The sequence below is a fragment of the Schistocerca nitens genome, chromosome 7 (assembly GCF_023898315.1).
Source record: "Schistocerca nitens isolate TAMUIC-IGC-003100 chromosome 7, iqSchNite1.1, whole genome shotgun sequence".
Taxonomy (NCBI): Eukaryota; Metazoa; Arthropoda; class Insecta; order Orthoptera; family Acrididae; genus Schistocerca; species Schistocerca nitens.
In genome coordinates, this window is record NC_064620.1 from 577007180 (window position 1) to 577029695 (window position 22516).

Below are 22516 nucleotides of genomic sequence, written 5' to 3' on the forward strand. Positions count from 1 at the left end.
GAGGAGATCCTCGTGGATGTGGAACATGTCGATTTTTTTTAAGCTGAAATAAAAATACTAATAGTATAAATAAATACAATACATCATTTGTTTCTATTAAAAACTTCGCCAATGGAGTAGAAGGAGTTGGCCAGTAGTAAGTCTTTCAGGCTCCTTTTAAACTGATCTTTATTTCTAACTAAATTTTTTATGTTTCCTGGCAAATTATTGAAGATGAGTGTTCCTGAGTAGTGGACTCCTTTTTGAACTAAAGTAAGTGCTTTTAAGTCCTTGTGCAGATCATTTTTGTTCCTGGTATTGTATGTATGAACTGAGTTGTTTGTTGGAAAAAGAGATATATTATTTATGACAAATTTTATTAAGAAGTAAATATACTGAGAGGCAGTAGTTAGTATACGCAGTTCTTTGAAGAGGTTTCTGCAGGAGGTCCGTGAATTTACTCCACAAATAATACGTATTACACGCTTTTGGACCTTGAAAACTTTTGTTTGACTTCAAGATTTACCCCAAAATATTATCCCATATGACATTATGGAATGAAAGTATGCAAGCTTTTTCATTTTTATGTTGCCTATGTCTGCTAACACCCGAATTGCAAATACAGATTTGTTAAGGCGTTTCTGCAGTTCTGTGGTGTGCTCCTCCCAACTGAATTTATTATCAAGTTGTAATCCCAGGACTTTTAAGACTGTCAACCTCGTATGTATGGTTCCATTTTTTCCCCCCACTTCTTTTCCGCATGTGCACACAATGCAATTGGAGTACATAGAACTGCTGCGGTTAATAACAAGTTGTTGTCAGTCATCTTGAACTTTGACGAAAAATTTGATGACAGTGTAATACCCCCTGTAGCGCTACGTCAAAGATCTTTGTCAAATATATTGGACGGAATATTGGATCACATCTTTGATCAAATCTTTGACAAAGAAATTTGATAGTGTAATACCGGCCTAAGCAAAATAGTTACAAAGATGTTCTTACAAGTAGTCCACAGAGATAACATTATAGATTTTCCACCGATTATGATATGCTTTTGTACAGAGGTTATTTATCAAAACAATTTGGCTCATAATTTACTTATATCGATTTTTGCAATTGTGCTTATTTCTATGTGTTACAATTTTTATTTAAGTGTACTATCGAAACATCTGAAGAAATTCACTGATTCACTTTCAAGTTTTTCCGTTTAATATTTTATCTTCATATTTTCTATAATGTGAATTTATCTCCAGTTCTTCTAGCAAATCCATTTTATGTCCTTTATTTTAGTCGCTGGAGTACTTTGACACTTTGCTATATTTTTCCAAATGGGTGTCCTGTATTATGTATGCGTGTTGCTATTGCTGATGTAGTGTGTTTGTTGTATCTTAGGCTTTAATGTGCTCTGTGTACCTGGTGTTGAAATTTCGGCATGTTTGTCCTGGATAGAACATGAAGCATTCGTGGTATGTTACCTTGTGTATTTCAGAATCTGAATATGGAGCATAATTACACTTTCTATTATGTATTAGTTTCTTTTGTAGTTTATTAGATGCAGGAAACTTTATTGTTACTTTGTGAGAACTTGGCGTGAGGTTCCAAGTCGAAATAAAAACGTTTCACAACCAAAGCTTTTGAAGACCCGAAGATGACAGCATAGCCTGTAGAAACAGGTTGTTGTAAATAAAGAAATATTTATGCGATCTTGGCTTTAGAAAGTTTCTATATTATGAACACGCAAGTGTTCTTCCGGCGATGAGGTGAAAGAAGAGGTTCATAACTTTCTCAACAGCATGGCGGCGAGCTGGTATGATATGGACATACAAAAACTGCCACAGCGTCTACAAAAATGCATCGACAGAAACGGTGATTATGTCGAAAAATAGCTAAATGTTCAATCTGTAAACTGATGTAAACCATTGTAGAAATGAACAGGTCTGTGTACTTACAAAAACAAAACAAAAAAAGGATTCCTTCCTTTTGGGATTACCCTTGTACCACTCACAAATGAAAGGTGAACGAGTAACAATGAACGGTTCCCAAAACATAACGATGACCAGTGAACTGTAGTTGAAATCTTTTATCTTGGCGGCTCGCGCATGCCCGCCCAGACGCGGGAGATCGATGCGTTGCCAGTTGCAAACGACGCACGCGCCAAGAGAAGAAGCGCCATAGTATAGTATAGTTCACAAACTTTCGTTTAGGGGGGAGGGCGCAGTTCATGAAGTAAAGCCACCACGGCCGCATTAACCCTTTCACTGCTACAGAGACGTGCTCCCTGTATTTTGTCATCACTGCACTGCTCGCCTGTGCTGACGCATGGTGATCTGACTGCTTTGACACACTTATTATTCGATTTCACAAAAACTATTTGGCCCAAAAATTTGATTTTTAGACATCTTATTCACTGATACCTTCCCCCCATAAATTACTTAATTTTGTTTCGATGTTCAACGCAGCCATTGTGCATCATTAAATGTAGTAAACCATTACACGAAATTTTGAAGAGTTTGCAGAAGTAAAAGTCCATAGCGTATACTTTCCGTATGATCGATTTTAGTTGCCACCGTGTTGAGAATGAAATGTGGACAAGATACCTAAATTTCATATAAAATTTACTGTATAACAATATCACTTTTAATTTAAGTACCAGATAGGTGTCGTATGTAATATTGAGAAATATTCCGTCTTTCGCGACTGTAATAAAAGTCTTATTTATAGCAGAGTCATTTCGCTTTTTTCTAAAAAGTTCTGATTAAAACAAAATTGGCGAAGTACACAAAACTGAATTGTGGACGTAATGAAACATAAAAACTAAAATATATATATTCTCAGTGAGGCGCAGTGAGCAAAAAATTTGTGTTTGTCACAACGGACAGTAAATACTTGGCAAAACATAGATCAGTTGACGAAAACATTTAATATGATGATGCTGCCAAAGCAGCGAAGCAAAGAATTGCATCAGACAATCAAGTAGCTCGGCAACGTACGAGCGGAAATTCTGCTCTAAATAATACTTTTAATAGTGTCGCAATGAATATATCTCAATTTGAATAGTAAAACAGCGACTGCGGAAGAGAAGATATAGAAACAAAACAGAAAACATGAATATTGTATGTGTGCCTTTTCATTGTTTTTAATTGCTGTGAAAAGGAATATCGGGGGACAAAATTAGAAAAACCGAGAACTAATTATGATTAGCTTAGCAGCCAGTTATCTTAACCATTACGCTAACGCAGCACAACATTCGAATAAACACCTGGAGGTGTTTTAAAACTATCACGCAGAATACCGACAGACTCAGTTGGTATGATTATAATTATTCACGAAGTACAATAGGAAATAAACAATAACGGCTGTTCTTTATTGCGAAAAAGCGGTTCGTGAGAATGATACAAACACCTTTCCTTGCTATCGCCTGAATTAGGAGGCTTATTGCTTATTTGGTTTAATTAATTAATAGAATATGAAGCAATTGTTATAAAGAATGCTTTTTCCAAACTTTCTATAAAAGACAGTCTGCTATCAAGACATTGCTTTTGTTCAATTATTTTATTTATGACTGAACGTTTCTAAAACTGAAGCCACTCGTCCATGCTCTGCACTGCAGTCGAGCTTTGGCAACGTCGTTCTCTGTTTCATTGGCTGACTGTGTTTTGTGACGTCAGATGCGCAGAACGAACCTAATCTCGGCCGCCGTCGTAAATGACACGCACTTTAGTTCCCAAGGATGAACGAAAGACGAAGGAAGTAAGAAGGATTTCAGGTGTGCCGCAGGGGAGTGTCGTAGGACCATTGCTATTCACAATATACATAAATGACCTTGTGGATGACATCGGAAGTTCACTGAGGCTTTTTGCGGATGATGCTGAGGTATATCGAGAGGTTGTAACATTGGAAAACTGTACTGAAATGCAGGAGGATCTGCAGCGAATTGACGCATGATGCAGGGAATGGCAATTGTATCTCAATGTAGACAAGTGTAATGTGCTGCAAATACATAGAAAGATAGATCCCTTATCATTTAGCTACAACGTAGCAGGTCAGCAACTGGAAGCAGTTAATTCCATAAATTATCTGGTAGTAGGCATTAGGAGTGATTTAAAATGGAATGACCGTATAAAGTTGATCGTCGGTAAAGCAGATGCCAGACTGAGATTCATTGGAAGAATCCTAAGGAAATGCAATCCGAAAACAAAGGAAGTAGGTTACAGTACGCTTGTTCGCCCACTGCTTGAATACTGCTCAGCAGTGTGGGATCCGTACCAGTTAGGGTTGATAGAAGAGAGAGAGAAGATCCAACCCAACGGAGAGCAGCGCGCTTCGTTACAGGATTATTTAGTAATCGTGAAAGCGTTACGGAGATGATAGATGAACTCCAGTGGAAGACTCTCCAGGAGAGACGCTCGGTAGCTCGGTACGGGCTTTTGTTAAAGTTTCGAGAACATACCTTCACTGAAGGGTCAAGCAGTATATTGCTCCCTCCTACGTATATCTCGCGAAGGGACCATGAGGATAAAATCAGAGAGATTAGAGGCCACACAGAAGCATATCGACAATCCTTCTTTCCACGAACAATATGAGACTGGAATAGAAGGGAGAACCGATAGAGGTACTCAAGGTACCCTCCGCCACACACCGTCAGGTGGCTTGCGGAGTATGGATGTAGATGTAGAACAAGTTTGCCCATCCCTACTGCAGACACGAATGTACTCGTACATGTTACGCCACGCATATTGAGAGGGGTCTTGGAACTGGATGGGGGGGGGGGGGGGAGGTGGAGCGCGCTCGCTGACCCGGTGGCGGGCGTGTCCACAGGCCCAGGAGACGCCATTCCACTGCTGCGCCCTGGCGGGCAACAACGACGTGCTGACGGAGATGCTGTCGCGCATGACGCAGACGGACGTGCAGAAGGCGCTGAACCGGCAGAACGCGGTGGGCTGGACGCCGCTGCTCATCGCGTGCCACCACGGCCACATGCGGCTCATCTCGACGCTGCTGGCCAACCACGCGCGCGTCGACGTCTTCGACAACGAGGGCCGCTCGGCGCTGCACCTGGCGGCCGACCGCGGCTACCTCGAGGTGTGCGACGCGCTTCTCACGCACAAGGCCTTCATCAACAGCAAGTCGCGCGTCGGCCGCACCGCCCTACACCTCGCCGCCATGAACGGATACGCGCACCTCTGCAGGTCAGCAGTCTCGTCATGTTCACACTTCTACTTCCACCACTACTACTACTACTACTACTACTACGAGGGTCGTTCAATAAGTAATGCAACACATTTTTTTTCTGAAACAGGGGTTGTTTTATTCAGCATTGAAATACACCAGGTTACTCCCCAATCTTTTAGCTACACAACACTATTTTTCAACGTAATCTCCATTCAATGCTACGGCCTTACGCCACCTTGATATGAGGGCCTGTATGCCTGCACGGTACCATTCCACTGGTCGATGTCGGAGACAACGTCGTACTGCATCAATAACTTCTTCATCATCCGCGTAGTGCGTCCCACGGATTTCGTCCTTCATTGGGCCAAACATATGGAAATCCGACGGTGCGAGATCGGGGCTGTAGGGTGCACGAGGAAGAACAGTCCACTGAAGTCTTGTGAGCTCCTCTCGGGTGCGAAGACTTGTGTGAGGTCTTGCGTTGTCATGAAGAAGGAGAAGTTCGTTCTGATTTTTGTGCCTACGAACACGCTGAAGTCGTTTCTTCAATTTCTGAAGAGTAGCACAATACACTTCAGAGTTGATCGTTTGACCATGGGGAAGGACATCGAACAGAATAACCCCTTCAGCGTCCCAGAAGACTGTAACCATGACTTTACCGGCTGAGGGTATGACTTTAAACTTTTTCTTGGTAGGGGAGTGGGTGTGGCGCCACTCCATTGATTGCCGTTTTGTTTCAGGTTCGAAGTGATGAACCCATGTTTCATCGCCTGTAACAACCAATGACAAGAAATTGTCACCCTCAGCCACATGACGAGCAAGCAATTCCGCACAGATGGTTCTCCTTTGCTCTTTATGGTGTTCGGTTAGACAACGAGGGACCCAGCGGGAACAAACCTATGAATATCCCAACTGGTGAACAATTGTGACAGCACTACCAACAGAGATGTCAAGTTGAGCACTGAGTTGTTTGATGGTGATCTGTCGATCATCTCGAACGAGTGTGTTCGCACGCTCCGCCATTGCAGGAGTCACAGCTGTGCACGGCCGACCCGCACGCGGGAGATCAGACAGTCTTGCTTGACCTTGCGGCGATGATGACACACGCTTTGCCCAACGACTCACCGTGCTTTTGTCCACTGCCAGATCACCGTAGACATTCTGAAAGCGCCTATGAATATCTGAGATGCCCTGGTTTTCCGCCAAAAGAAACTCGATCACTGCCCGTTGTTTGCAACGCACATCCGTTACAGACGCCATTTTAACAGCTCCGTACAGCGCTGCCACCTGTCGGAAGTCAATAAAACTATACGAGACGAAGTGGGAATGTTTGAAAATATTCCACAAGGAATTTCCGGTTTTTTCAACCAAAATTGGCCGAGAAAAAAAATGTGTTGCATTACTTATTGAACTGCCCTCGTACTACTACTAGCGTTGCCGGCCGCGCGGGATTAGCCGAGAGGTCTGAGCCGCTGCAGTCATGGATTGTGCGGCTGATCCCGGCGGAATTTCGAGTCCTCCCTCGGGCATGCGTGTTTGTGTTTGTCCTTAGCATAATTTAGGTTGAGTAGTTTGTAAGCTTAGGGACTTATGACCTTAGCAGTTAAGTCCCATAAGATTTCACGCACGTTTGAACATTTCAACTAGGGTTGCCCAGAAAGTAATGCACCGCTTTTTTTCGAGAATTATTTTTTGAACATAACGAGAATTATACACAAAAATCGTGTTTTATCTACACACCCTATGTTTCCACATAATCTCCATCCCGTTCTATGGCCTTCCTCCACCGCGAAACGAGGGCGCGTATGCCCCGTCGCTCCCAACACTTGTCCTGATCGCGGAGACAGTGTTTAACTGTGTGAATCTGTGGTGTCACCGCCAGACACCACACTTGCTAGGTGATAGCCTTTAACTCGGCTGCGGTCCGTTAGTATACGTCGGAACCGCGTGTCGCCACTATCAGTGATTGCAGACCGAGCGCCGCCACACGGCAGGTCTAGTCTTAGAGAGACTCCCTAGCACTCGCCCCAGTTGTACAGCCGACTTTGCTAGCGATGGTTCACTGTCTACATACGATCTCATATGCAGAGATGACAGTTTAGCAAAGCCTTCAGCTACGTCATTTGCTACGACCTAGCAAGGCGCCATATTCAGTATCTATCAATGTATTCTGAACAGATAATATTGTGAATCATGTACCGTCAAGAGCGACGTTCATCATTAATGGATTAAAGTTAAGTATTAAACTAATTACGTCCGCTTTCTGAATACTAATTCCTTGTCATGTTCCAGACCTCACGTCAGTATAGTACTTCCCTCCTCACGCCAGCCTGCGTGAGCTAAAACGCGTGCATTTCAGCCTCCTCTAGTAACACGGTGTTGGCTCTTCTGCCAACACAACAGAATCACCTGCCCTTAGTCCTCAAAATTTCTTCCACGAATGGCTTCCTTTAAGGGGGGTAGGACGTTAAACGGGCCGACGTGGAGCAGCAGAGACACCACAGGACATTTTAAACTCCACTGTCTATACTTTTACAAATAAATTCATAAAATATCCATCATTTTGATTTGCAGCTCCTTGTATTGGCTGTGTTTGCAGTTAAAATTGTTGGATGTGAGGTCCACCAGTTGTGCAAAACACCGTTTATCTCAGTACCCAAACATGTTTCGCCACCACTGTGCCATCATCAGCGGGTTTTCGTTTTTATTTATTCTGCAATGTGAACATTTTAGTTAAATGATTATAAAATTATGTGCATTTTTAGTTCAAACAACAGATCGTTTCTTTTTGTAAATACCTTTATATTTGGTGTGCATGAATTTTCTGGATCATTTGTGTGAGATGACAAGCTACCTGTAGTAATTAACACACAAGTGATCCGGAATATTCGTACACACCAAATGTAAAGGTATTTACAAAAAGAAACGATCTGTTGTTTGAACTAAAAATGCACATAATTTTATAATCATTTAACAAAAATGTTCAAATTGCGGAATAAATAAAAACGAAAACCCACTGATGATGGCACAGTGGTGCTGAAACATGTTTGGGTATTGAGAAAAACGGTGTTTGGCATAACTGGCGTACCTCACATGCAACAAATTCATAAAACTTTATCAGCATGACCAGGAAGGATTCAGGATTCACACTCATAGCAGTGGAAGTTCAAAAACATAACAAAATAAATTTTTTTTTTACATGTGAAATTTCATCATTTTTCCTTTACCATTGGCTGCATCTGTTGCTATACGTACACTTTTCTTCATAAGTAAGAGAGATCCTTCGATGACTTTCCCACAGCATAAAAACCATTACAGCTGTATGAAACTCTAGAATTTATTTAATTTATAAAAAATGAATGAGCTGCTACATTTGAAACTTCATATTTAGAAAAAACTCAAATTTTATAGTTATCTCAATTTTTACCACAGTTTCTAATAGATTGAAAAAATTCTAGAGTTTTGCATTAAGGAGTATGTGTTTAATAAGCATACCATTTTTGAAAGTAATAGGATATTTATTTTGGATGTTACATGCACCTAAGTACAGAAATTTGTGTTTTGTGGAAAATGGCCGTTAAAGTTTCTGCTTCTATTTGGGATTCTTTTAGAACTCTCCAGCACCATAAGTAGGTTCTTTTTCATTTTCTAAATCAGTTTTCTCCCTTTTCACATCCCTATGATGCACTCTTCTTGATTTTATCACCTCCAAAAATGCTTTATCTGCTTACACTACACGCTCTCTGTCTACCGCATACGAAACTTTGATGCAGTTCACTCCGGTCTTAATTCCCATTTTCTCTAAAACATGTTACCTGCTTTTCTCACCATCATTAAAACATGAAATTGCATAGTAAACACCAATAGCAAGTACACTTCTTCCCGCAAAAATGGTTTTTGGCAATCTTTCCCATACACTGTGGTTAAAACTTTCATTTGGGTTTTGGACACGGCCATGAAGACATTTTGTCAGTTTTCATTTGCAAGGTCCCTGACTATAGTCATTTGTTTCAAGTATTACAGTCTCTGGTGCAAATATAAACATTCGAATTCTACAGAGCGAAATACGCTTATGTATGACAGAAGACTGCTACGCAGAGGGGTGTGGCCCTGCATCTTGGTACACTGCAGACCAAATAATGTGTCTTATAATCTCTCAAATATATGTGTTTTATACATAAAACTATTCAGGAAGACGTGCGCTACAAAATAGGATTATTTTGAAAAATCGAATATTTTTAAATTTTTGACGTTCTACCCTCCTTAATGGCCCAAACAAGTAGAAGACCAAGGGAGCTAGGTCAGGGCTGTAGGTTGGAATGGGGTAACACTGTCCAACCCTGTTTCGCAATTTTTTCAGCAGTCCTCTGACTTGTGTGGGGCCGAGTGTTATCGTGTTGCAGCAAAATATCTCCTGTGTTGCTGTAGTGCCGAATTCGCCGAAAGCGCGTCTTCAGTTTTGTTAATCGGTTGACACATGCTCCTGAACTAATGGCACCGCCTCTTGGCATCACATTAATGAGAATCACACTTTCGCAGTCCCAGGATACGGCGATCATGACCTTACCGACGGAAGCAGATGCTTTGGATCATTGTTTTTTCTGTGGGGAGTGACAACGGCGCGATTCAATCGACTGTCGTTTTGTTTCGGGCTCAGGTTTCATCACCTTTCACAATCCGAGACCAGAAGGCCTCCGCCTCAGCTTCAAACGTTGCAGCAAATCAAGCCAAATAATTTTTCTGCGCGATTTGTGATTCACCGTTAGGCACCGGGGGACCCAACTTGCACACACTTTTGAATATCCAAGAGTGCGGATAATTGTATCCACACTTCCTTTGCTGATTGATAATAGATGCACCGCCAACTGCAGAATCGTAATGCGCTGTCCTGGCGAATGACATCACCTCGGCGCAACATGTCAGGTGTGACAGCCGTGGGCGGTACCTGCAAATCGTGGAGCTCCGCCGAATCAACTTCTGATGACCTCTCCCTCCGTGCCCAGCTACTAACTGAATTTGGGTCGACAGCAGATGCTCCACTGACTTTTCATAAGCGTTTGTGAGTATTCCCCACAGTTTCTCTCGCTGCAGTGAGAAATTCAATGACGGAACGTTGCTTGTAATGTACATCGCTTATAGAAGCCATTTTGGAACTGTCCTGCAGCTACGCTATCTGTCGGATGTGACGGAAACTTGGCGCGCTCATTCAGGACACTTCAGTCAGTACATACATAACGTGTCGCATTCGTAGCATTCTTTTCCGCTGAGAAAAAAATACGGTGCATTGCTTTCTGGGCAACCCCCTCTCATTAACTGGCATTCAGTCGAGAAAAGACAGCATTGGCTGGCGAGATCACTATGTTATCTAGCCTGCATGCCACATGGAAAATTTGTACATCATCCTCATACTTAGAAAAACACATATCAACACCATCTACATCTTTGAATAGCGTGTGAGAAGAATGATTGTAGGTAAGCCTCTGTATTGGCTCTAGTTTCACGAATTTTCTGCTCCCGGTCATTAGGCGAGATGTACCCGTGGGGGAAATAATATGTTGCCGGACTCATGCCGAAAAGTCCTCTCTCAAAATTTCAATAGTAAATCTCTCTGTGATGCACAACGCCTGTCTCGTAACGTCTGCCAATGGAGTTTGTTGAACATCTCGCTTTGTACATTTTTTTTTCGTGTACCTGCTATGCTCCATTACGTCTTGACCAGAGGCCCACAGGATTCTGAACTACATGCCTGAGTTAGTATTTTCCCCTCTGCCGCTGAGTATAATGGGCAGTCAGGCTGTTAGGGCCCTGGTGAGTGAGGACCGGCGCTGACGAGGTGCTAACACGGTGTGCGCGCGGCAGGTTCCTGGTGCAGGACCACAACGCGACGATCGACGTGCTGACGCTGAAGAAGCAGACGCCGCTGCACCTGGCGGCGGGCACGGGCCAGCTGGAGGTGTGCCGGCTGCTGCTCGAGCTGGGGGCCGACATCGACGCCACCGACGACATGGGCCAGAAGCCCATCCACGCCGCCGCCCAGAACAACTTCTCCGAGGTGGCGCAGCTCTTCCTGCAGCGCCACCCCAGCCTCGTCATGGCCTGCACCAAGGTGAGCTCGGCCACAGCGCCTCCCCAATCCCTCCATCTGTCCAGCTGCACACCTGGACCTTAGTCAGCGTCTTGATGTATCCGCTCAGTTCTGTGCACTAGAGTCCAAATGCTAAGCGTAAACAACAAGTGACAACATACACTACTGGCCATTAAAATTGCTACACCAAGAAGAAATGCAGATGATAAACGGGTATTCAATGGACAAATATATTATACTAGAACTGATATGTGATTACATTTTCACGCAATTTGGATACATAGATTCTGAGAAATCATTACCCAGAACAACCACCTCTGGACGAAATAACAGCCTTGATAGGCCTGGGCATTGAGTCAAACAGAGCTTGGATGGCGTGTACAGGTACAGCTGCCCATGCAGCTTCAACACGATACCACCGTTCATCAAGAGTAGTGACTGGCGTATTGTGACGAGCCAGCTGCTCGGCCACCATTGACCAGACGTTTTCAGTTGGTGAGAGATCTCGAGAAGGTGCTGGCCAGGTAAGCAGTCGAACATTTTCTGTATTCAGAAAGGCCCATACAGGACCTGCAACATGTGGTCATGCACTATCCTGCTGAAATGTAGGGTTTCGCAGGGATCGAATGAAGGGTAGAGCCACGGGTCGTAACACATCTGAAATGTAACGTCCACTGTTCAAAGTGCCGTGAATGTGAACAAGAGGTGACCGAGACGTGTAACAAATGGCACCCGGTACCATCACGCCAGGTGATACGCCAGTATGGCGATGACGAATACACGTTTCCAATGTGCATTCACCGCGATGTCTCCAAACACGGATGCGACCATCATGATGCTGTAAACAGAAACTGGATTCATCCGAAAAAATGACTTATTGCCACTCGTGCACCCAGGTTCGTCGTTGAGTACACAATTGCAGGTGCTCCTGTCTGTGATGCAGCGTCAAGGGTAACCGCAGCCATGGTCTCCGAGCTGATAGTCCATGCTGCTGCAAACGTCGTCGAACTGTTCGTGCAGGTGATTGTCGTCTTGCAAACGTCCCCTTGTGTTGACTCAGGGATCGAGACGTGGCTGCACGATCCGTTACAGCCATGCGGATAAGATGCCTGTCATCTCGACTACTAGTGATACGAGGCCGTTGGGATCCAGCACGGCGTTCAGTATTACCCTCCTGAACCTACCGATTCCATATTCTGCTAACAGTCATTGGATCTAGACGAACCCGAGCAGCAATGTCGCGATACGATAAACCACAATCGCGATAGGCTACAATCCGACCTTTATCAAAGACGGAAACGTGATGGTACGCATTTTTCCTCGTTACTCGAGGCATCACAACAACGTTTCACCAGGCAACGCCGGTCAACTGCTGTTTGTGTATGGGAAATCCGTTGGAGACTTTCCTCATGTCAGCACGTTGTAGGTGTTGCCACCGACTCCAACCTTGTGTGAATGCCTTGAAAAGTTAATCATTTGCATATCACAGCATCTTCTTCCTATCCGTTAAATTTCGCGTCTGTAGCACGTCATCTTCGTGGTGTAGCAATTTAATGGCCAGTAGTGTATATTGTGATTAGCAACGGTCCTATGACGATCTTGTCAGTTGTTAGACAAGCTTTTCATCCATAGTTTATAAGCTTTAGTGTGAGTCTCTGTTGGTTTCTAAAAGCGGTTAGCACAAAAAGGTTTTTTCATTTTTGTTCAAGTGTTGGAGCAGATACCTGCTCCGCCTTTGAGGGGCGGGAGGTGTGAAGGGACTGCGAAGAGCAACACGTTGCACAGTCCCTAATGCCACGCTAGCCTTAGAATTTTAGTATATATGTAGATGGTAGAAAAAGGAATGCACTTTTCTTCTTGTACAGCTGAAGAAACTGTGAATTACTTTACTAGTGTCGGCAGTGTGGGTAACGGCCGTGTGACGGCTGGTGTTGACAGGACGGCAACACGTGCGCGCACATCGCGGCGATGCAGGGCTCCATCCGCGTCATCGAGGAGCTGATGAAGTTCGACCGGTCGGGCGTCATCTCGGCGCGCAACCGCATCACCGAGGCGACGCCGCTGCAGCTGGCGGCCGAGGGAGGGCACGCTGACGTCGTGCGGGCGCTGGTGCGCGCCGGCGCCTCCTGCACCGACGAGAACAAGGTGAGCGACGACTGAGCTAGGCCTCGAGCTACGCTGCACATTCGGCGGCTTCACCAACTCACAAACAAACTGACGGATTCCAAGCTAACCTATTCCTTGGACTACGCTACAGGCTAGTCTGTCACAACCGACATTGAAAACTCTAATATATACCAACAAGAAATATTATCCTCGTGTGTTCCCTTAGTGTCTGAGTACATATAACGTCATTCGTGTTATGGGACAAAGTTTACGTGCTGTATCGGTAGGTTCAATTGGTCGAAAGAGGCAACCACCTACCGAACGTGTTACGGGACTAAAATCTACTAGCGGTATCGGTAGATTCAATTGATCTAAAGAGGCAACCATCCAAAGGCGATATGTCACCAACTGTCAGGTTTCTTATTCACATTCGGCGGCTTCACCAACTCACAAACAGACGGATTCCAACCTAACCTGTTCCTTGGACTACGCTACAGGCTAGTCCATCACAACCGACATTAAAAACTCTAATACCGACCAACAAGAAATATTATCCTTGTCTGTTCCCTTAGTGTCTGAGTACATATAACGTTATACGTGTTATGGGACGAAGTTTACGAGCAGTTTCGGTAGGTTCAAAGAGGCGACCACCTACCAAACGTGTTACGGGAGTAAAATCTACCAGCGGTATCGGTAGATTCAACTGATCTAAAGAGGCAACCATCCACCGGTAGTAGGTCACCAACTGTCAGGTTTCGTATCCACATTCGCCGGCTTCACCAACTCACAAACAGACGGATTCCAAGCTAACCTGTTCCTTGGACTCTGAATTTCCCTCTCTGTTTATTGATTGGATAGCCAGTCATGACAATACTCTACCATCTGGTGAGCAAGATGTATGAGACAGGCGAAATACCCACAGACATCAAGAAGAATATAATAATTCCAATCCCAAAGAAAGCAGGTGTTGACAGATGTGAAAATTACCGAACTATCAGTTTAATAAGTCACAGCTGCAAAATACTAACGCGAATTCTTTACAGACGAATGGAAAAACTGGTAGAAGCGGACCTCGGGGAAGATCAGTTTGGATTCCGTAGAAATGTTGGAACACGTGAGGCAATACCAACCTTACAACTTATCTTAGAAGAAAGATTAAGAAAAGGCAAACCTACGTTTCTAGCATTTGTAGACTTAGAGAAAGCTTTTGACAACGTTAACTGGAATGCTCTCTTTCAAATTCTGAATGTGGCAGGGGTAAAATACAGGTAGCGAAAGGCTATTTACAATTTGTACAGAAACCAGATGGCAGTTATAAGAGTCGAGGGGCATGAAAGGGAAGCAGTGGTTGGGAAAGGAGTGAGACAGGGTTGTAGCCTCTCCCCGATGTTATTCAATCTGTATATTGAGCAAGCAGTAAAGGAAACAAAAGAAAAATTCGGAGTAGGTATTAAAATTCATGGAGAAGAAGTAAAAACTTTGAGGTTCGCCGATGACATTGTAATTCTGTCAGAGACAGCAAAGGACTTGGAAGAGCAGTTGAACGGAATGGACAGTGTCTTGAAAGGAGGATATAAGATGAACATTAACAAAAGCAAAACGAGGATAATGGAATGCAGTCAAATTAAATCGGGTGATGCTGAGGGGATTAGATTAGGAAATGAGACACTTAAAGTAGTAAAGGAGTTTTGCTATTTAGGGAGCAAAATAACTGATGATTGTCGAAGTAGAGAGGATATAAAATGTAGACTGGCAATGGCAAGGAAATCGTTTCTGAAGAAGAGAAATTTGTTAACATCGAGTATAGATTTAAGTGTCAGGAAGTCGTTTCTGAAAGTATTTGTATGGAGTGTAGCCATGAATGGAAGTGAAACATGGACGAAAACCAGTTTGGACAAGAAGAGAATAGAAGCTTTCGAAATGTGGTGCTACAGAAGAATGCTGAAGATAAGGTGGGTAGATCACGTAACTAATGAGGAGGTATTGAATAGGATTGGGGAGAAGAGAAGTTTGTGGCACAACTTGACTAGAAGAAGGGATCGGTTGGTAGGACATATTTTGAGGCATCAAGGGATTACAAATTTAGCATTGGAGGGCAGCGTGGAGGGTAAAAATCGTAGAGGGAGACCAAGAGATCAATACTCTAAGCAGATTCAGAAGGATGTAGGTTGCAGTAGGTACTGGGAGATGAAGAAGCTTGCACAGGATAGAGTAGCATGGAGAGCTGCATCAAACCAGTCTCAGGACTGAAGACCACAACAACAAAAGCCACTAAATTGCTTTTATTTATTTAATTTTTATTTAATTTTATTAAAAGGTGGCAATTTTATTTAAGCACTGTTTTTACTGTTTCGATTGTTGCGAGTCAGCGATAGTGCTATGCTGCTCGCTTTGGGGAATACACATTTTATAAGAATTATTTGGTCCAGGAAACACTTCTGCGATCACGGTTGCGATTTAGACGGTATTCGCCTAATTGTACCGATTAAAAGTTATCGTTTCCGAAAGACGCAGGTTCGATTAAAGCTGTGTGCACTATTGCGCATATAATGAAAATATTCATAACATGTCGCGTAACAAAAAGAAACATGCGAATCACAACCGTGATCAAGCAAAGAAAATATATGATAACATAAATGTTCTTCGCTGTTATTCAGGACAGGCCCAGATTAGACCTTGCAATTTTTAGTTATAGGAAATCAGAAGACGTTACACTTTAGAGTTATTTGTTCTGAATATCTTGTATATACCTTTTCTCTCTCTCCTTTTTACAGCCTTTATCCCTTCAGATCGATTAAGGAACTTTTCCTTCTCTACCGAACAGTACGAGAACAAAATTCAGACTCTACAAAATGTCTTACATCGAATTATTACATGCTTAACCCTTAACAATCATATATAGTTTCGTAGTACAAACAATGCTAATTTATTCCGTGCACTAGAAAGTCTTTGATGCACTGGGCACAAAAATGAAAATAATAAAATTATAATTACATTTTTAATATCATGAATACTTCTTTAAATCATGAAAATAAGGTTTGACATTGTCGTAATATTAATTTTCATCGTTGTAGCACTACAACTACGCTACTGGTTAGTCCATCACAACCGACATTAAAAACTCTAATATAGACCAACAAGAAATGTCATCCTTGTCTGTTCCCTTAGTGTCTGTGTACATATAACGTCATACGTCTTATGAGACGAAGTTTACGTGCGGTATCGGTAGGTTCAAAGAGGCAACCACCTACCGAACGTGTTACGGGAGTAAAATCTACTAGCGGTATCGGTAGATTCAATTAATCCAAAGAGGTAACCACCCACCGGCGGATCCTGGCAGGTGAGCAGGTGCCAAGTCAGATCCCCATCCTCTCGCCTAATCAGCACCACCGAGCGAGGTGGCGCAGTGGTTAGCACACTGGACTCGCATTCGGGAGGACGACGGCTCAATCTCATGTCCGGCCATCCTGATTTAGGTTTTCTGTAATTTCCCTAAATCGCTCCAGGCAAATGCCGCGATGGTTCCTTTGAAAGGGCACGGCCGACTTCCTTCCCCGTCCTTCCCTAATCCAATGAGACCGATGACCTCGCTGTTTGGTCTCTTCCCCCAAACAACACCCCTCCCCCCCCCCCACCCCTAATCAGCAAAAATTACCTGAACCTCATAGCCACCTGGGATACGACAACGGACGCTGTGTTTATTTACTTATTTAATTTCTTTTCACCTGAAAACATTAGGGTCTTACATCTTACATATAACCAGACAAGTTTAGTAAGTCAACATTACAACATGCTTCGTGTATAAGCAGTACATAATGATAATAAGAATAACGGTATCAATTAATTCCAGAGAATTGGTAATGTGCATTAATTCAGGCTTTTCATAGGGAAACATATAAATGATGCCAACAACTACACATAATATCAGTGTTACCAGTTTACGGCAATCCTAACAATCACAACTGAATATCAAGAGTGTCAGTCATCAGCACGATTCCCTTCTCTGTGTTACGACAGACAACCCGTAACTGACCAGTTGGAAAGGGGACGTAAAAACAAAAATCTTAGAATTCAGTGTTTACCCATGCTGACGATCTTGCAATAACGTCCGGAGGCATAGCAGCGGCAACAAGAAAATCTGCACTTTAAAAATAAATGCTGGAAAAACAGGTATTCAAATGTCTTACGCAAAACAGAATATATGACAAATATAAGAGATACACTAAACTTCACGAACACAGGCAGTCTCCTACCTTCCAAACTTTACAGAAGCTCTCCAGCGAACCTTGTAGGGCTAGCACTCCTGGAAGAAAGGATAAAGCTGTGAGGACGGGGCGTGAGTCGTGCTTAGGTAGCTCAGTAGGTAGAGCACTTGCCCGCGAAAAGGAATGATCCCGAGTTCGAGTCTCGGTCCGGAACACAGTTTTAATCTGCCAGGAAGTTTCATAACAGCGCACACTCCGCTGCAGAATAAAAATCTCATTCTGGTAACACAGAAGAACCGCCCTGACACCGAGGCTAATTAACTCAGAGCCAGGAAAGTGACAATGTTCTTTCAATTCACTGAAGATGTTTACAATAGAGACCTGTCTCCTCTGACGCAAAACCTATGTTACAGTAATACAGAAACCCAGCAGTCTCGTATTGTTCGTGGAAAGAAGAATTGTCGGTAGGCCTCTGTGTGCGCTCTAATCTCTCTGATTTTATCCTCATGGTCTCTTCGCAAGATATACGTAGGAGGGAGCAATATACTGCTTGACTCATCGGTGAAGGTATGTTTTCGAAACTTCAACAAAAGCCCGTACCGAGCTACTGAGCGTCTCTCCTGCAGAGTCTTCCACTGGAGTTTATCTATCATCTCAGTAACGCTTTCGCGATTACTAAATGATCCTGTAACGAAGCGCGCTGCTCTCCGTTGGATCTTCTCTCTCTCTTCTATCAACCTTATCTGGTACGGATCCCGCACTGCTGAGCAGTATTCAAGCAGTGGCCGAACAAGTGTACTGTAACCTACTTCCTTTGTTTTCGGATTGCATTTCCTTAGGATTCTTCCAATGAATCTTAGTCTGGCATCTACTTTACCGACGATCAACTTTATATGATCATTCCATTTTAAGTCACTCCTAATGCGTACTCCCAGATAATTTATACAATTAACTGCGTCCAGTTGCTGACCTGCTATATTGTAGCTAAATGATAAAGGACCTTTCTTTCTATGTATACGCAGCACATTACACTTGTCTACATTGAGATTTAATTGCCATTCCCTGCACCATTCGTCAATTCGCTGCAGATCCTCCTGCATTTCAGTACAATTTTCCATTGTTACAACCTCTCGATATACTACAGCATCATCTGCAAAAAGCCTCAGTGAACTTCCGATGTCATCCACAAGGTCATTTATGTATATTGTGAATAGCAACGGTCCTATGACACTCCCCTGCGGCACACCTGAAATCACTCTTACTTCGGAAGACTTCTCTCCATTGAGAATGGCATGCTGCGTTCTGCTATCTAGGAACTCTTCAATCGAATCACACAATTGGTCTGATAGTCCATATGCGTCCATATGCTCTTACTTTGTTCATTAAACGACTGTGGGGAACTGTATCGAACTCCTTGCGGAAGTCAAGAAAAACGGCATCTACCTGGGAACCCGTGCCTATGGCCCTCTGAGTCTCGTGGACGAATAGCGCGAGCTGGGTTTCACACGATCGTCTTTTTCGAAACCCATGCTGATTCCTACAGAGTAGATTTCTAGTCTCCAGAATAGTCATTATACTCGAACATAATACGTGCTCCAAAATTCTACAACTGATAGACGTTAGAGATATAGGTCTATAGTTCTGCACATCTGTTCGACGTCCCTTCTTGAAAACGGGGATAACCTGTGCACTTTTCCAACCCTTTGAAACGCTACGCTCTTCTAGAGACCTACGGTACACCGCTACAAGAAGGGGGGAAAGTTCCTTCGCGTACTCTGTGTAAAATCGAACTGGTATCCCATCACGTCCAGCGGCCTTTCCTCTTTTGAGCGATTTTAATTGTTTCTCTATCCCTCTGTCGTCTATTTCGATATCTTCATTTTGTCATCTGTGCGACAATCTAGAGATGGAACTACAGTGCAGTCTTCCTCTGTGAAACAGCTTTGGAAAGAGACATTTAGTATTTCGGCCTTTAGTCTGTCATCCTCTGTTTCAGTACCATTTTGGTCACAGAGTGTTTGGACATTTTGTTTTGATCCACCTACCGCTTTGACATAAGACCAAAATTTCTTAGAATTTTATGCCGTTTGTGCACGTTCGTCTGTCTGGAAGCACCCATGACAAAACAAACGCCCAAAAAGAGCTTGAAATGTGTGTGATGTGGTTGTTTTTCTTGAGAGTACTTGTTTAGGTATAGCCGTTCTGCGTCTCGACCGTTTCCGTCTGCTTGGCCGTACACATACGCCGTCTCAGATTGTTCCCAGCATGAAGACCAGACCACTCTGCTGCTTACAGTACCCTGCGTCACAGCCCGCAACATACAAGAAACCCACGGCAAGTGGTCAGAGGAACTTTCATTCGTCAGCGCCATCTACCGTGGCAACAATCCATTTTCGTGCACATGTTCATAGGACCTTTACTCCTCAATTTCCAGTCAGGAATCCGTCCCTGCAGTTTGTCAGTTTTATTAACGTTCACCCTTTATGGGCATAGACATGTAGGCAAGGAATTAGAGTGGCATTCGAGTCTTTCCGACTGCGGTTGGGCGGGTTGCTCCCTCAGTATCCTTTAAACAACCTGTCCATCTTTCTGGATAGTCTTCAGGTTGTCTGCCCCTTCACTCTGCGATTGTGGATACTGGTTTAGGCGAGAAAAGCAGCATCGACTAAAATTCAACTAAATACCTACCACCCAAAGGCCACGTAAACGCAGTCCTAGGGCAGCATCGGAAAGTTAGTTAATCTATCGGGCGTTTGGAATTCTTGAATGACGCGTTTGACAAATGTCTAAAATTTCCTGTAAGCTGGTTAAATATCTTTAAAACACAGATAATGCCTATCAAGTCCTTATTTAATCTATCTATATCCGAATCCCGCTCCAGCTACTGCCGGGTCTGGGTGCTGACGAGTCCTCTCCATTTGGCTCGGTCCTCCCACCACTTTTCTTCCTCCACTTGCTGCCAGGCCACACCTCTCCTTTCTACAGATATTCTCACTCCCATTTTCCACCGTGTTCTTGGGCGCCCTCTAGGTCTTTCCCCATCCATCTTTAGTTCTTCCATGATTGTGGGGAGTCTCTGCCCATGCATCCTCTTAACATGCCCATAACATCTTAATCTCTTTGTTTCAATTTCTTCTCTCATACTTTCTTGTTTAAGGTCGTTTCTAATCTCTACATTCCTTACTCTGTCCATTCTTGTTTTTCCCTTTACTACTCTGAGAAATTTCATTTCCCCAGCTTGCAGTCCGCTCCAGTCCCTTTCTGTCATTATCCATGTTTCTCCACCATAGGTGACAATAGGGATGTAATAATTCTTATACATAAGAAGTTTTGCTCTTTCTGAAACTTCATTATTCCAAATCAGGTGTTTTATTGTTTGGTAGAAATTGCCTCCCTTTGTAACCTCCTATTAATTTCGTTAGTTATTCTTCCATCCCTAGATATGTCACTCCCTAAATAAGTGGAACTTTCTACCACTTTTAGGGGTTCTCCATTCAAGGTAATTATTTAATACCCCGACTATATTATGCAATGTTCACTGACGTCTCTGTTACAAGTTCACACCCAAAAGCAGCCAGAAGATATTCAGTCCGACCCGATATTTCAAACGTCCTAAACAGTCACTGATCCGCGACTACTTGCGAGTTAACACAGTCTTGTTATACAGAACGTCTCGTAATTTGCACGGAACACGTGACGCGGAGTTTATGAACGACTTGAAAGGTTCACACGCAAAATCTCCTAAAATAAATCACTCACAAAGCCGAAACTTTCTCAGAATACTCAACACTGTAGTCGCTTTTCATCAACTACACGAGAACCAATCAAACGCGCAGATTTCTTCATTTTGGTACAAATCTGATCAGCGCGATTTAACATGTGTTTACCAGAACACGGCTCCCGAGCAGCTCTTCTCGTAGATCTGAGGCACAAAGCCCTCCTCAAACGCGCGGGAAATGCTGAATTGCTATTGGCTAGTATGTTAAGCACCAATCAAATGGTGCAAATGGCTCTGAGCGCTATGGGACTTAACTTCTGAGGTCATCAGTCCCCTAGAACTTAAAACTACTTACACCTAACTAACCTAAGGTCACCACACACATCCATACCCGAGGCAGGATTCGAACCTGCGACCGTAGCGGTCGCGCGGTTCCAGACTGTAGCGCCTAGAACCGCTCGGCCACCCCGGCAAGCACCAACAGACCATCTCGAGCACTTCTATACTCGAGTTTTTCTAATATCAGTCAATCGGATCACCACACGTAATTTAGACTAGAAATCTCGTAATGGCGAAACAATATAAAATTTAATGCAATCAAAATAAGATACCTTTCCACAAAATAAATAACTAATAAATTTAATACTCAAGGCCCCTTCTGGCTGCCCTTTACAAAATCAACTTCTCTCAGACATACGTCACAAATTCCCCTATTACACAACAACTTTCTCACGCTTACATTTACATAGTTTTAGTGAAATATCGCATTGTAACTTCATGTATGTCCTCCATTCACTCTCTCTCTCTCAAAAATGCTCACACAATCAAAACACGATAAAATAATTGTTTTCCAACGTACTACGTAAACATTTCTAACGTAATTACAATCAGAAATGTTTGGAATACAACTACATAAAATTCCAGAAAATTAGATTATATGAACCTATCCACGTGGTTGTAGTTTCAATTTATACTATAGATGAATGCATTACAGTACCTAATTCGGTTTCACAATGTCCGCACGTTTATTATGTGATATAGGTAAAATTTTGTTGTTGCTGTTGTTGTTGTTGTTGTGGTCTTCAGTCCAGATGCTGGTGTGATGCAGCTCTCCATTCTACTCTATCCTGTGCAAGCTTCTTAATCTCCCAGTACCTACTGCAACTCACATCCATCTGAATCTGTTTATTGTATTCATCTCTTGGTCTCCCTCTACGATTTTTACCCTCTACGCTGCCTTCCAATTCTAAA

At 43.2% G+C, this 22516-nt stretch overlaps 1 protein-coding gene across 1 annotated transcript in view; it reads left to right on the forward strand.

Moving 5' to 3' along the window:
- The window catches only part of LOC126195755 (serine/threonine-protein phosphatase 6 regulatory ankyrin repeat subunit A), a 427181-nt gene that overhangs the window by 151421 nt on the left and 253244 nt on the right, over positions 1-22516 (forward strand). Inside the window, exons 8-10 of the mRNA XM_049934383.1 lie at positions 4798-5168; positions 11011-11257; positions 13175-13381. Of these exons, the coding sequence (XP_049790340.1) occupies positions 4798-5168; positions 11011-11257; positions 13175-13381 (825 nt within the window). The remainder of the gene's footprint in view (positions 1-4797; positions 5169-11010; positions 11258-13174; positions 13382-22516) is intronic.